Source organism: Fukomys damarensis, unplaced genomic scaffold (genome assembly GCF_012274545.1).
Source record: "Fukomys damarensis isolate Sample0158 unplaced genomic scaffold, DMR_v1.0_HiC HiC_scaffold_37, whole genome shotgun sequence".
NCBI lineage: Eukaryota > Metazoa > Chordata > Mammalia > Rodentia > Bathyergidae > Fukomys > Fukomys damarensis.
Genome location: NW_022900949.1, coordinates 6270029 through 6286369, shown reverse-complemented (window position 1 = coordinate 6286369; position 16341 = coordinate 6270029). Strand labels below are relative to the sequence as shown.

General features: G+C 57.3%; 1 protein-coding gene across 1 annotated transcript in view; it reads right to left on the bottom strand.

Moving 5' to 3' along the window:
- Dnm2 (dynamin 2) overlaps positions 1–16341 on the bottom strand; it is a 65525-nt gene that overhangs the window by 35820 nt on the left and 13364 nt on the right. The window contains 1 exon segment of the mRNA XM_019209097.1: positions 5886–5959. Coding sequence (XP_019064642.1) covers positions 5886–5959 — 74 coding nt within the window.

Below are 16341 nucleotides of genomic sequence, written 5' to 3'. Positions count from 1 at the left end.
CACAGGCCCTTCGCGTGCTTTCTGGGGAGGACCTTGAGCAGATGAAGATCAGGGCTGTCTGAAAGCCGGGCTGAGACCAACAGGAAGGGAACAGATAAGTGACTGACAAGGCAGCTTGGGTCCTGTCCCTGGGCCCCAGAGCACAGAGGGGGACAGAGGAAATGGAAGACTTGTGCACCGTGCAGTGCAGACACTGAGCAGTTCCCCAACTTTCCAAATGCTTGAAGTTTCCTAGGAAAATGGTGGGAAGAGAGCAGTCTCAAAGCCCAGTGATCACAGCTCCTACAGAAATGCTAAAACGAAAGGGGAGCCAGGCGCCGTATCTCAGGCCTGTAATTCCAGCACTCTGGGAGGCTGAGACAGGAGGATTGTTGAGTTTGAGTCCAGCCCAAGCAACTCAGTGAGACCCTATCTCACAATAAAAACTTAATAAGCCAGGCCTGGTGGCTCACGCCTGTCATCCCAGCACCTGGGAGGCTGAGGCAGGAGGATCGCTCTGAGTTCGAGACCAGCCTGGGCTACATAGTGAGTTCCAGGTCAGTCTCGACTACATAGTGAGACCCTGTCTCAAAAAACCAAAAAAACAAAAACAAAACCTTAATAAAAGATAAATATGTGGGCCAGGGATTTTAGCTCAATGGTTCTGCCACCTGTCTCACAAGGGCAAGGTCCAAAGTTCATTCCTGGGCACAAAAATAAACAAACAAACAAATAAGGATTGAGGCTGTAGCCTAGTGCAAAGGCCCAGAACAGAAAAAGAGAAAAAGGAAGGACAGAAGGAAGGGGGAAGCAAGTGACGGCAGCAGAGGCCAGACACCTGCTCAGCAAAGAGATGCCAAGGGAAAAACAGACCACCCCAGCACCCACCAGGAGGGCAGTGGGAAATCTCTACGGGGGCACAGCCCCGCCCCACGCCCAGTCCCTACTCAGGTGGGATGGGACAGTGGCTGCAGCCCAACTCTGGGTGGAGCTTGGAACTCTGACCCACTGGTGGGCTCGTGGCTCTCCAGCCAGGTCCCCCAAAGGGGCCTCGCCTCTGCCCTTCTGCTGCAGGGCCCATGAGGACACCGGGGGAGGCTCCAGGGTCCCCCTCCCCGCCCCACTCCGCAGTCAGCTACCTAGTTCCCGAGGACAGTCACACTCGGGCCTTCACGGGTCGGAGGAAACGCTCAGCAGCACTTCCTGCAGCTGCTACTAAACATGGACGGGCAACCCCCATGGTCTCAGCTCTCTTCCGGCTCCAGGCCCCGCCTTAGGTCTGAGGGAGGCAGTGCAGACAGACGCTGGGACCAGGATGCAGCCTCGCCTGCAGGCCTCTGCCCTGGGTGTCTGGAGGTCTGGCCCTCTCCGCCCTCAGCCTCTCCCTCCTGCCATCACTGCCGGGCAGCCTGCCCTGAGTCCTGCAGCTTGGTCCCCGTCCCCGCTGCAGCCAGGGCACACTGCCCACCACAGGCCCCCAGAGCCCCACTCAGGTCTGAGTCTCCTGATCTGTGAAACGGGCATCCCAAGGAGCCTGCGTGAGGACGCGAGGAATCTCTTTCCACTTTCCATACTCAGGCCGTGCGGCTGGAAACCAGGTGACAACAGCAGACAGGGTGCGCCATCTGCATAAGAAACTGGCAGCTGGCGCTGCTGCCATCAGAATGGGCAGGGGCTCTACCACCCGCCCAATGGACACGGAGGGAGCCCAGAGAGGGCGAGGCACTCTTCTAAGTCGCCCTGCACACACTACTTCTGCAGGCTCCGTGCTCCCCTCCTGTCCCTGCTCTCGCGCCCCTACTGATTTGGTTAAAGATTCACCAGCTCCAAGAATGCACCAGAGGCTATGAGCCCACGTCAAGCCACCATGCCACCGCCAGCCCGGCCCGTCCTGGTCCCCACTACTTGTGGCACCCCTCCCTCCCTGGCCCCAGCGTTCCCAGGTGACAAAGCCAGGTTCCCCTGGTCCTGGGCCAGCACTGACAAGCACTCCCACGGCAGACCTGCGTACCACCCCAGGCACGTTCCTTCTGGGGCAGTCAGGGCAGAAAGGGGACCCCAGGCCCTGGTCCAGCAGCTGCACTGCCTGGGCTGACCCCAGGCTTAACAGCCTCTTCACTTGGGGTTCAGTGTTTATGATAAAGGGGTACTTCCCAGAAAGCATTTCTGCCTCCCTCTAGGCCCGTGTGGGAATGGGAGCGAGGGCCAGATCTGGACGATGGCTCTCCCAGTGGGTGGCGCACACAACCACCTTTTCATTACGAAGGAGTCGGCCCTGGGAGGACAGGGTGCCCAGACCCACAGTGGGCCCCCACACCACAAGTCCACTGCCTTCTCCGGGCCAGGTGGCCCAGGGCAGAAGGATGCAGGCCCGGAGGAGGTACCCCTGTGGGCTGTGATGAGAATGCCAGTTTCTCGGTGAAGCCCACAGCAGGTTCAGTGTGAGACCAACAGGGTGCCAGGGTCTTAGCTTATTACGCACAGGGGCCCTGCCTGGCGCCTGCTCCCAGACTGGAAAAGGGCAACACTTGCCAGATGGCTCTTCAGGCCCCAACGTGGCACTGCGACAGCCACGACCAGTCTCGAATGACCTGGGACAGACATGCTCAGGGGACCGTGAGTATCCAACACCCAACAAGGAGCCTTGCATACGGGACTTCTCAGAGCTTTTCACCAACCGTGACAGCACGAGGGCTTTTCCCCTTCCTGTTTGGCCCTCGAACTGCCTCTGACCCGGGACAAGCAGCAATCACACCTGACTTGTCCCCGAGACTCACTGCCTCGGGGAAGGTGACGACGTCTGTCCGCTGGCATGGGGACCTGCACTCAGACTCCCCGGAGGCTGGCTGTGGGCTGTCTTCTCTCAGACAGAGAGCCTGGCATGCAGGGAAATGACCAGGGTCACCCAAGGGGATCGCAGGCTTCAACCCAGGCCCTGAAGATGGGGCTGTCAGGTTTTTAGGGAGAGCCTTCCCCAGCGGGGCTCCCTGGGAGAAGATGTGGAGAAAGTGCTCATAACGCCATCTGCTGATTTTTTTCTCTTGTTTTCTTCTCAGAGAGATCTTGCTCTGTTGCCTAGGTTGGTCCTGAAGTCCCAGGCTCAAGCAATACTCCTGCCTCAGCCTCCAGAGCAGCTGGGACTACAGGTCTGTGCTGCCATATGGAGCTCGACCGCACCCACTTTGCACACTCAGGCTGTGTGGCTGGGGCCCTAGGCTGGAAACCAGGTGACAGCGGCACACAGAGTGGATCAATACCCCTGCCCTGGGTGCTGCCATCCCAGCAAGGAGAGACCAGGACAAAAGCCCCAGGGCAGGACAGGGCAGGGCAGGGAGGAATGAAGGCCCTGGGGACTGGGGCGCAAGACTGCAGTGGAGGTGGACACAGGGGAGCCGGAGGGTCAGGAGGGAGCCGCTGCGGCAGAGACGCCTGGGGCAGAGGCTTTGGAGGCAGACAGGAAGCCCGCGAGCCGAGTCTGACAGCAATTCCGCGTCCTGCAGTGCAGACCAAGGTGAAGGTCAAGGTAGGGATGGGGGGCTCCGCAGGCAGGGTCACTCCAGTCACGCAGGGAGAGTCTCCAGGCATCACGAGGTTCAGGGTGACTCCGAAGAAGGGAGGCTTCACCTGCAGCCCAAGGAGCTTCCTGGTGGCTGCAGTCTCGGGTAATTTTTAATCCGTGCCGGTTAGAAATCGTGGTTCACTGAGTCCAATCTGAGCAGGAAGCCAGGCAGCCCTGCTACTGTCAGGGTCAGAGGGGAGGACCACCCTCGAGGCCCACAGGAGGACAGCTGCGCCACGGCACACAGGGCACTGAGGGCTTGGAGGAGCACACGGCCAGCCCCGGTTACAGATGAGAAAACCGAGGCACAGAAAGGAGAGCTGCCTCCTGCCACAGCCTGGGCCCCAGAGCCTCCAGGCTTTAGCAGTATGACAGCCCGCAGGGCCCCTCAGGGCCGGCACATTCCCACCCTCCCAGCCTGGCACCCCACGGCTGTACCTAAGCCAGGTGCCAACCCTGCCACACCTCTCCCCGCCCCCAGCCCGTGTACACTCCAGGGCCTTCCAGGTGACCTGAATCCTGTACCCACGCCCGCCGGGCCCTGCCCTCCACCTCTGGCCCTGCCCAGGCTCCAGGCTCCCCTCCCAGCCTTAGGTGCTTTCCATGGCCCTAGGCACCAAGGCAGATCCAGGACCCAGTGCACAGGCCCTTCTCAGCCTGGCTGGGGTGGGGACCATGCTAAGCACCCTCGCTGCCTCCCTAGAGAAGGGACAGGTCACTACCACAGGAGATGGACCCACCCGTCCCACCGGATGCAGCTGCCTCCACCTCCTCCACTGTCTCCCACCCCCGTCCCCGGTGGCCCCACCACGGCCAGCACAGCATCAGCTCTGGCCTCCCTTGCCTATTAGCAGCCACACCTTGGTCTGCAGCCACAGTCCCAAGGCCTGGCTTCGGGTCACACTTAAAACACTGGACTCAGGCAGGGGATCCAGAAGCCTCAGCCCCGCTCACCAGCAAATCCCAGACGCCTTCACGGGCTCACAGTCCCTACCTGGCTTCAATTTCTGTTCCTCCACCGTCCCCTCTGGACATCAACCACTCAGTCTCTGTGCCTACGCTGCCCTGAGAGCCCCCTCGTCCACCGCACGGCCCAGGGTGCCGGCAGCTTCAGCTCCAAGGTCGCCTCCCCAGAGAAGCGGGCTGCCCTGCCCACCCGGCCCCCGCCACTATGCACTGTCCACCAGCTAGGGCCACCTTGGACCGGACTGTGACACACTAGTGCTCAGTGGGCCACGGCTGGAGGGTGGCCTCTGTGTGGGTGACAGGGGACCCTTCCCAGCCGCCACCATGACAACAGGCAGCCATCTTCCAATGCACAAAGCCAGCCAATCTGTTCTCCAGCAGGTGGACCCTGAATAAGCTAAAAAACACAAAACCACAGCCATTCGGGCAGAGGCAAGGGCCTGGCGGGTGCCTAGCACAGGTGCCTCCACTGGGAAGGCAGGAAACACAGCTCTGAGCGGACTCCCTCGCCACCCACCAAGGCAGGCTTCCCAAAGTGCGGCCACGCTCAATAGCGACATGTCATAAAAAAATGCAGGTCCTCCCCTGCATCGCTGAATGCGAAACAAGATTCCAAAATGGACCAGCGGACTACACACATCAGAGTTAACATCTGAACCCTGCTGCTGTGCCAGAGCTGACTGGATGCCCGATTCAAAGTAGCCAGCCCATTGGCCAGCCTGTGGCCTATCATATGGCAGCGTTCCCGAAGAGGAGGTTCGGAGCCAATCCGGTGCTCTCACTGGAGCCACACACCCGCCCCATACTGGGCTGGGCGGGGTCAGAAGATAAAGGCGAGCCTGGGCCGTCAACTACCAAGTCTCAGGTTGGATGGCCGGGGTGAGGGTCCCTTCGACCAGAGGGTCAGGAGGGTCAGGCTTGGTGCTGAGGGGATTACAGGACCTGCAACAGTCTGGCTGAGCTTTGGCCCACTCATCTCTAAAACCAGCTGCAGAAGCTATTTGGAGACAAGCGCTAAGACAGGAGGGTGGACCCGGGCTCCCGCAACATGCAGTCAGGACTCCTCTCCATGGGCCTCAGCTCGGCACAGGGCCGTGCGTTCTGGGCTGACGGACACTGCTGCTTTCGAACGGGTTCAGCAAAACGGGGCAGCTGTGACTGAGAAAGCAACTGTGGCACCCGGCAGCCTGGTCACACTTGGGGACACTGGGGTGGAAGTGTGGGTTTTCACTGAGGTGTTTTTTCACCCTTTTCTGCACACAGGGACAAGCGAGTTCAAGCGCAAATGACACAGCCCTGGACTCCAAATTCTGCCCTGAGGCCCAGGCCCAGGCCCAGGTCCACGTTCACTCCCCAGAGGCTGCTGGCTGCCACACCGTACCTGTTTTTGAGAAGATGAGCTGCAGAATGAGCGGACGCCTGGTGACAATTCCTGAACCTCTGGGAAGGAAGTCCCTGTGAGGGAGAAAGGGACAGAAGTTATTCACGTGTCCAGCTGGAGGGGCAGGAAGTGTGACCGCACGTGGTGGAAGCAACTGTGTCTTGCAAACTTCAGCAAAAACACCAGCCCCTCTGGGCCCTGGGGAGCCCTGGGACTGCAAGGTCCTAAGACCCCGGGAGTGGGGAAGGATAAGTGTTACAGGGGCAGAACTGCTCCCCTCAGGCCCTTCGGAAGGCCCTCTCCTTGACAAATATTTCAGCCGTGGTGATGTTAAAACGAGATCAAACTGGCCGGGTGTGGTGGCGCACGCCTGTCATCCCAGCACTCAGGAGGCTGAGGCAGGAGGATCGCTGTGAGTTCGAGACCAGCCTGGGCTACACAGTGAGATCCAGGTCAGTCTCAACTACATAGTGAGACCTTGTCTCAAAAAAAACAAAAACAAAAACAAAAAAAAGAGATCAAGCTGGGTTGGTGGCATACCTCTGAAACCCAGGCATTTAAGGACTGGGATGTAGCTCTGTAGTGCCTGCCTCGCAAACACGAGGCCCTGGGTTCAATTTTTACCCAGTGGGTAAAAAAAAACAAGAAGAGGAGGAGGAGGAAGATGAAGAAGAGGAAGAAGAAGGAAGAAGAAGATGAGGACAAGATAAATGAAATCCCAGCACTTAGGAGGCTGAGGCAAGAGCACTGAAAGCTCCAACCCAGCCTGGCCCACTTAGGAAGACCCCGTCTCAAAGGGCTGGGGGGGGTGTATCTCAGTGCAACAGCCCAGGAGCACAGTACACTTCCTACCTGTTATAAATAACTGCCCTACATGTATGATGCAAAGGCAAAATAAAAGGAAATAAGTTCATGACAAGTTATGGTGTGGTTTACGTCCAGAAAAGACAAATCTACGGAAGCAGAAGGCTGATCAGCGGTGGCCTAGGAAGTAGGAACAGGAACTGACTGTAGGGGGCAAGGGAGCTTCCGGGGATGATGAGAATGGACTGACTTTCACTGTAAATTTACTAAAAGTCAGAGCAAGTGCACTGTGGCAGGTTTTAAGTGACCCCCACGTACTTCACCGTGGAAATGCACAACCATCCTAGAAAACAAAAGCGGCCAGCACCGTCCTCAATACACCTGGACCACAGCAGCGCGAGAAGCCCATCAGCCACCCTCTACCACTGAGAAACGAAAACAAACATGCCTGCAGCCACTCAGAATCTTATGTTTAGGGTACACTGAAGCAGCTGGTGGGGGTGGCCCACCCCTGTAATCCCAGTACTGGGGAGGCTGAGGCAGGAGGATCGCTTGAGCCCAAGTCTCGAGACCAGCCAAGGCAGCAAGCACAGTGAGATCTTGCCGAGCACGCAACCACTGCTACTGAGCATACATGCGCACATACAGCGACCCAGCAAAGGATGTCCCAGCCGCCGTCTGTCCCCGCGGGGGAGGGGGGCGCACTTGGGGGGCCCTGGAAGGTCCCAGGGGAGAGCTCGGTGCTCAGCCCACGCTGGGGTTGGAACCCAGTGGAACACACAGCCTCGTGTAGCATGTGGGTGGCAGGCAGACAGCACATGGTGGGGTGTGGGGACGCAGCGGTGACCACATGACACAGGCCCAGACACACCTGGGATCCCCACGGGCAGCAGGGCCAGGTGCCCTCGGCAGGCAGCCCAGCGAGAGCGGTGCTGGCCACCAGGCCGGGTTATAACAGAGGTAACCGTGGTTACTGTGGGTGGAAGAGGGGGGTGAGAGGGGAGCGGACCCAGGGCAGACTAGGAGGCCGTGACTTGGGGACGGGCTGGACAGCAGGGCCAGCAAGGACAGGAGGAGGTGGGACAGCGGGGAGACGGCCCCCCAGACAAGCGTCAGAGCCCCGCGGGACACGGCTTTTGTCTCTGCATTCTGTCACAACTCGTCACTGCGGGCATCCCGGAGGATGACAGAGAGCCCGAGGGACCTGCCTGCCCCTCGCGGAGCACGACACACCACACAACCACTGCACGCTGATGCTGAGAGCTGGCCAGCGAGGAGGCTGAGGCAGGAAGCAAGTCTGTGCAGTGGCCAAGGCCACATGGTCAGAGGCGCCTCCAAGCACTATAATGATGTGGGCACCATGGGCTTCGAGGGCTCTGGCTGGGCTGGCCTGGGAGGGGCCTCAAAGGGGTAAACGAGGGTGCGGGCCACACAGTCCCCAGCACCAACATCGGCTCCCCGTGGTGGACGCGGTAACACTGGACTCACAGGCAGAGCCCTGCGAGTGAGGACAGGAGGCGCACAGGGACAGGGTCTCAGAGACCTCGGGCACCCGCACCAAATCACCGGCAGTGTGACAGTATCACCCTGCACACGCACCCCTTAATCTACCCCTTCAGTGACTTTTTTTTTGGTACCAGGGATAGAACTCCAGACCTTCCACTTGTGAGGCAGGCGGCTGCACCACTGAGCTAAATCCCCAGCCTCCAGTGACTGTTATTTTTTTAAGCATGAGAGAGGACAGATCCAGAGGTCAAAAGACACAGGAAGCTGGGCGTGGTGGCTCACGCCTGTAATCCTAGCACTAGGGAGGCCGAGGCAGGAGGATCACCCGGAGTTTGAGTCCAACCTGGACTACAAAATGAGACTACGTACCAAAAAAGCGAAAGATGGGGGGATTCTCAGTGTTGCTGCTCACAAGCACAAGGTCCTGAGTTCAATCCCGGTATCAAGGTACCAAAACAAACAAACAAAAACAAAAGATACAGGAGAGGCTGTGCTTGGATCGCCACCCTCCTCCGCTCAGGGCCCGGCCTGACCCAGCTTACGGGAACGTGTGGGTTCAGTCCCTGGCTGGAGCCTGGTCTGGCAGCTCCTCACCGGGAGATGGACATGGCTGGGGGCTGCCCGCTGGAGAGTTCCACTGCTGCCCGTCTGTGACATCTGTCCTCGTTTCTCAGGCTGAGTCACAGGGCGGCCTTGGACTTGAACAGGCAAAACTGGTCTCTGGCAACAGGAATCAGAGCAGTGGCTTCCTTTGGGGGAACTGACTGGAAGGGTCAGGGGACGCTTTCTACCGGGGCATCTCGGTGCATAACAGGAAGCGTGAGTGTGTGAGACATCAAGGCATGCGCGTAAGATCTGTGCAGTGTACTGGATCTAAGTAAGATCTCAGCAAAAGGTCACGGCAGGAGGCGGTGGGGGTGCGTGGGGTGGCGGAGAGGGGGGCAGGGGAAGACTGGGTACTTGTGTGGGAGGCCCTGGGTTCAAACTCCAGTGATAAAACACAAAAGACAGGTGTGGCTTGGGGTAGAGCACTTTAGAGAAAAGCAAAGAAAAAGGTCATGAAAACAAGTGTAGGAGGGCATGCAGGCTCATGAAGATCCAGACCCAAAGGCACAGAGCAACTATGCCATTAAAGCCCGGCACAGTGGTATGTGCCCATAATCCCAGCTACTCGGGAGGCTGAGGCAGGAGGATCACAAATTTGAGTTCAGTGTGGGCAACTCAGCTAGCAAAACTTTGTCTAGAGATTAAAAACAACGACAGAAATGTGCCAGCAGAGTCCTTACAATGAAAAGAAAAGCTCAGATCTAAAGGACTTTGAAGCCCAGAAGAAGGGGAGGAGACTAGTTAAATAATTACAGCCCAGGCAGTAGGAAGAAAGAGCCCTTTATCTCCTGACAGGGAACTTCCTCCTGGGCGTACCAAGGGAGGAGGGGGAAAGGTGCAGAAGAATGTCTGTGTTTTGCCACAAAAGAAAACACAAGTGGGGCACAATAGCTTCAGGGAGCTGGGGCCTGGGGGAGGGAGGTGCTGAGTGTTCTCGGACATTTCTGAACTGTGCCTCACGCACACGGGTTATGCACAGATTACATATGCTCCAAAAACCCAAGCTTTACAATACAGAAGCTGCCAGGTGTGGTGGCGCACGCCTGTAATCTCTGCAGTCCGGAGGCTGAGGCAGGAGGATTGCTGCAAGTTCGAGGCCAAAGTAAAGGGCACAGCAAGACCCTGTCTCAACACCCCCACTCCAAAACAATAACATAGGCTTCTGGCCTTGAGCACTTGCTGTACATCAAGCAAGGAGCTAAGGACCCTCTGTGGGGTCACAGTGACTGTGACCAGATCAGCAAGATGAGTCTGCTAGATCTGTCTCACGGGAGCAACTGCCGCAGGTCACAGCACCGCACACGGGCCGCCTCCTGGCGAGGAAGCCACAGCGCTTCCCCCTAAGCTGGTCGTGTGAGCTTAGTGTGCGCGGCCCTGTGACTGCGCTTTGGGTGTGTCTGGGGCGCCAGGCACGGTGAGGACAATGGTGACGCCCCAGACACCACCGGCACCAGCGTGCGGCCCAGACAAGGGACAATCAGAGCCTCAGAAGAACAGGAGTGGGCACAGCGCCCAAGGGAGGCTCTGGCCCTGCAGGAGAAGCCGGCTGGCTGGGCCCAGGGACTTGGTGGCCGGCAGGCCCAGTCTTGTGCAATGGCGCTTCCTGAAGCTCCCGGACACCCAGCCTGGAGCCTAGGGGCAGCCCCGGAAATGGCCCCCTGAACCTCCCAGCGGGTCCCCGAGGAGGGGCCTGGCCCAAAAGCGTTCTGGGGACAGCAAGATGCCTGCCCAGCAGCTCTGGCCCTGTTTCCTGACCCCACCCACACGCCCAGGTCTCTCTCCTCCCTCTTGGTGCTGGGTGACCTCACGAGGCTGCCCTGAGCCTCTCTGCTCACCTCACGGAGGACGAGCCCTCTTCTCACTTTGCTGCTTGTCAGGCACTTATGCAAGCGCTTGTGTCCCCACCACCCCCAGGCCTTGAACAGGTGCTGGCACCCAGTACATGCTCAGCTAAGCATCAACCTCTGCGCCCCTTAGTCCGCCTTCCCCCTTCCCGATCACCTGGCTAAATACAGGCGGAGACTTCTGCAGAGGCCCAGTCCACCCCAGCCTGTCCCCTGCAGCCCGGCGGGCTGGCCTTCCAGCCTTTGCAGGCGCTGTTCCTTCAGCCAGGAAACCCTTCCCACAGGCCCTGACCACCTCACCAAAGTCAGAGGCTATGCCTGCAGTCCGTCCGTCTCTCCCAACCCTGCCTACACAGCCTGGGACGGAGGTCAGGGCTGGGCCAGGCCAGGACCCCTACCAGGCCTGGCTGCTGGGAACAGCCGGCTCAGCTCTGTCCTCAGGGCCGTGTGGCCCGGGGCAGGTCACCACCTCACTCTGGCTCCTGGAGCAGCCATTGGGGAGATGGACGGTGTCCCCATCACCCGGCAGGCTGCAGGGTCTGCTGCAGCTCACCCCACGCCCTGCAGCTGTCCCAGGCGATGGGCCATCACCAGCAGGGGTGCGGCCCAGAGGAGCAGCTCCGTCCAGGCTGTTTATTTATCCTATCGTCTTTTGCAGGCGCCCACAGACTCCAGGAGCCCTCTGACTTTGAGCCCCCAGTGAGGCTGGGGACGGCCACATGCAGGAAAGATGGAGGCTGAAGCCACAGGCCTTCCCAGGGGAGGGAAGCCAAACAGTTCCGCCCTGGGGCACCTGCCTCCCATCTCCACACCCCTACAGGGCAGCTCACTGGGCTGGGGCAGCCACAGGCTTCAGGTGGAGGAAGCACAGCTCCGTCTGCTGCACCTGGGGGCTCCTGTGCAGACTACAGAGCCCTGTGCCCCCAGAGGCCGGCTCTGTGACGCTGCACCCCGCTGAGCTGAGCCCCGGGAATCTCCTGTGCTGCACCTTGGCACAGACCCGGGCTCCTGCTGCCCCTCGCTGCACCCTGTCCAGCAGTGACCCCACTGGCTGTGTCCCCAGTGCCGTCATGACAGCCCTCCACGCTGTCACCTCTCACAGCGACCATGAGATGCTATGGACACGGAGCCATGGCAACCTGCTCTTCGTCAAGGCTTCCCAGAGGGGATGAGGGGAACAGCTGAGTCCTCCCTGGGCCTCCAGGCCTTACCCCTGCCCCTCCTCCCACTCTCCCCACTCTGCCCACACAGGCTCCCCTATGTTCCCAAACATACTGCGCACATCCCACCCCAGGACCTTTGCATAGCCTGCTCCCTCGGCTGGCAACCTCCTTCCTACTGTGTTTACAGAGCAAGCGGGCAGCTCCCAGCTGAACCTGTCCCCACCCTAGCCATCCACTCCAGTAACAACCCTATGGAGGCAGGAGTCTAGGTCCAGCCAGGTATGGTGGCACACACCTATGATCCCAGCATTTGGGACACTGAGGCAGGAGGAGTGCTGCAAGCGTGAGCCCGGCCTGGGCTACCTAGTGAGACCTGGTCTCAAAAAACAAAAACAAAAACAACACAAAAAACAAAAAAACAAACAGGGCCAGGGATTTAGCCCAGTGGTGCTGTTACCTGTCCCACAAGCAAAAGGTCGGCTCCCTGGGCGGGGGATTTAGCTCAATGGCACCACATCTGCCTGGCAAGGGCAAAGTCCCAATTTGTTCCCCGGTACTAAAAAGAAAAAATTCTGACTCTCTTCTGGGCACCCAGCTTGGAGGGAGGCAGGCAGGCAGGTGGAGGCAGGTGACAGGGAGGGACAGGGCCAAGGACAGCCAGGAGACTGAGGCTCAGTGAGGAGGCTGTGGCAGCACCTGCTGGGCCTCACAAGCTCCCTCCTGCTCCCCATTTCCCAAGCCCCACGGCCCCTCCCGGCTCAGGAATCCTGCAGCTTCCAGGTGAGCCCCACCCCTGGCACAAGGCTCATTGTCACCTGCTCCGGTCTCACTCCGGAGGAGCTGCTGGGCTAGAGCAGGAAGCAGCCTCTGCCACATCCCAGCTCTGGACAACGCCCCCACCTCGGCTGGAATCCAGGCTCTGCCATGTCCTTTCTGGACAATCCGGGCAGTCAGGCCTCCTCTTGTGCCTCAATTTCCTTACCACTTACGCACAGATGAAGCTACCTGCTCAGTGGACAGTTAAAAGACTTCAAAGCTCTTACCATGATGAGGGCATCTGCTCTGTACAAAGTAAAATGCAGTATAATCTAAGATTGTATTTTTCATCTCAGCTCACAATTTCTGAGGACCCCTCCCAAGTGCTCCCCTAGGCCTCTTAGGACCTGTCACCTCAGTGCCTCCAGCCCTCACGTCCTCCTTGCTTACCCTCTCCAGCTGCATCAGTGAGTGCGGCACAGCAGGCAAGTCAAACACATCCTGCCCCAGGGCCTTTGCACAAGCTAATGCACACCGAGGTTCTGGGAACCCCAGCTCCCTCTGGTCCCTCAGGACTAAGATGCCACCTCCTTAGAAATGCTGGCTGACCCTGTCGATCCCTACTATGGAACTGTTTTTGTTCTCCACCCACCCCATTACTAGCTGGGTACCTTTCTGCTTTATGTACATGTCTGACATTTAATCACCCAGGCTCAGGACAGATGCCGCACAACAGAAGACCCACTCACTGCCTGCGTGGTTTGTGGGGACAGTCGACCACTGTGGCAGCGCTTTCGGAGGGAGAACCGTTACCAACCTAATGCCCACCAGTGGGGACGTGGCTAAGTCAACCCTGGGCCCGCAATGCCAGCCAGGCCTAAGCAAAGTGGATGCGCGTCTGCATGGGGGGCCACCTGGGGGTGCTGCGTGTCCAGATGTCCCACCGGTGTGGGACAGCAGACCTATTGTCACCGGTAGCTGGGAACAGAAGTCTCCGGTTTATAGGTTACAGTTTCCAGTCTCTAGTTCCCAGTGCGGTGCGAATTTCAATCCGTTATAGCTGTGTTGATAACGTTTGTAACAGGCAAATATTAACTTCTAACTGGGCAGCTGCACTGAGAAGCTCGAAGCACCTGGCTGACCAAGCAATGTTTTCAAGGGGGACTGGAAAACTACTGGAATTTGGGGACTGGGGCTCCCAGCTCTGTCCCCTTTGGAGTCCCGCCGACGCTGCCCCAACTGCCCCAGCCTCGCGGATGGCCGGGGTCCCCAGGCAGCCAGCCGGTGTAGCTGGGTGGCCTCGGTGGCACAATCTCTCAGGTCCTGTGCCAGGTGTTGTCTCCCGCAAAGGGGCTTCGGCAAGAGCCAGGCCAAGGCGCGGGAGCGGGGCGAAGGGAGGACTCCCGGTGTCTCTGCAGCCCCTACCCCGAGGGCCCAGAGGTCCCCCCGCCAGGATGCCGGGACCTGCAGGACAGATGCCGCCCCAGGCACCTGGAGCATTCCAGGCCGTGCTCCCTCCAGCCTCCAGCATCCAAGCGGAAGGCCGGACGGTGACAAAACTGTCCCGAATGGGACCACTCTGGATCACACCAGGCATGCGCTTAAACCCAGCCTAAGCCGACCCTCCCTGTCTTCCACGGCCGCTCCCTATGGGCTGCGTTAATGCCCGGGTCGGTTGTCACCCCATCTTTCCTGCTCCCTTGGGACAGGAGCGCCCCGCCCCCGCTCTGTCCCCTCCTCCTGCAGGATCGCTCTTCTCCTTTCTCCTGTCGGTCTCCTTACCCCACTTCAGGAGGACAAGGCTCTTTGCTCTGCTAGGAGTCAGGTCCCCGGCAGCCAGCGCTTGCACAAGGGGCGTTCAAAGAGCCTGCCTAGCACACGTGAGGCCCTGGCTTCCACCTCCAGCGAGGCCAAAAAGAAGTGTAACCAACCTCAGAGTTCACGTAGGAGGGACTACACTTGGCAAACTGGTCCAAAGGGATAGTACACAGCCATAAAAAAAGAACTGGGCAAAGAAAGACATCACAAGATCTGTCAGAACCCGAACATCCACGTGGCCTGCCCCAAGGACTCATGGGTGCTTGAGCTTGAGTTCCAGATTTATTGCTTATAATACAATGATTTTTCCCTCTTACAAAGAAACAGAAAAAACGAACCGGGCAAAGGAAATACAAGTCATTCAACAGAGTAACTGATGACATCAACACCCCAACCTCAACAACGGGCAGAACGACTAAAAGAATGGTCAACAAGGAAATGGGAAGGTCTGAGCAACGCCAGAGACCAACCATTCACGTCCTAAGGGTCCTGTACAGTCCACCTGCCCAAGGACAGTAAAACACACACTGTTATCAAGTGTACGCCCGGGATGGACCGCAGCTATCTGAGGCCACACCATAAAGCAAGACTCAATACATATAAAAGGGCTGGAGTCAAACAAAACATGTTGTGCAACAGTAATGGAATGGAAAGCCGGGCGCGGTGGTGCACGGCTGCCATCCCAGCTCCTGGAGGCTGAGGCAGGAGGATCACCAGGAGCTCAAGGTCAGCCTGGGCTATATAACGAGACACGATCTCAAAATAAATAAATAAATAAGTAACAATAATAAGGAAATGAAATTAGAAGTCAGTATCAGAAGGGAAACTGGGAAAGTCACAAATATGTGAAAAGTAACACAGTGCCACTAACCACTGAATCGAAGAAGCAATTAGAGGGCCGGGGGTTTGGCTCAGTGGTTCCACCGCCTGCCTTGCAAGTGGCAAGGGCCAAGTTAGATTCCTGGTACCAAAAAACTAAAAGAAAAAACAAACAACAACAAAAAAGAAGCAATTAGGAGGAATAAGGAAAGACTGAGACAGATAAACAAAAATAAAAACACGACAAAAGGAGCAGGGATGGAGCTCAGTTGCCCCGCGCCTGCCTGGCAAGCACAAAGTCCTAAATTCGATCCCTGGTATCGAAAATAAATAAACAAACCCCACAACATATCAAAATTTAGCAGTTCTACCTAAAGTAGTGCTCTGAGAGAAACATATAGATGTTAGTACCTATATTAAAAAGAGGGGAGTAGGAGGTCGGGGATTTAGCTCAGTGGTTCTGTGCCTGCCTTGCAAGCGCAAGGTTGGGAGTTCCATCCCTGCTACTAAAAAAAAAAAAAGAGAGGAGAGAGAGAAAGAGGAGTAGGGATGGAGCTCAGTGACAGAAAGCACAATTAGCATGGGTTCAATTCCCAGCACCACCACCTAGATAAATACATAAAAAAAGAAGAAAGATTTCAAAGCCAGTTTAACCTTCAATTTTAATGCAGAAAAAAAAGAACGTAGAAAAGAAGACCAAACCAAAGCTCAGGCAAACAGGTGAAGGAAATATTAAACATTAAGACGCAATTAAAAAAAATAAAAATAAAAATAAAAGGGAGCCAGGGATTTAACTCAGTGGTTCCACCACCTGCTTCGCAAGCATAAGGTCCCAAGTTTGAGCCCCAGTACCAAAAAATGAGCAAGTAAATAAAAATTACAGAATAGAATAATGACAGAGAACTAGGCATGGTAGTGTCCACAATCTCAGCACTCGGGAGGCTGAGGCAGAAGGATTGCTGTGAGTTTAAGACCATCCTGGACTACATAGTGAGATCCTGTCTCAGAAAACAAAAACAAAACAAAATTAAAAACCAAAAAACCCACGAATCAGCAGCACAGTGCACTATTATTGGTGGAGCATATCACACACCCCCTACTAGACCTTTTTTTTTTTTTTTTTTTTTTTTTTTTTTTTTT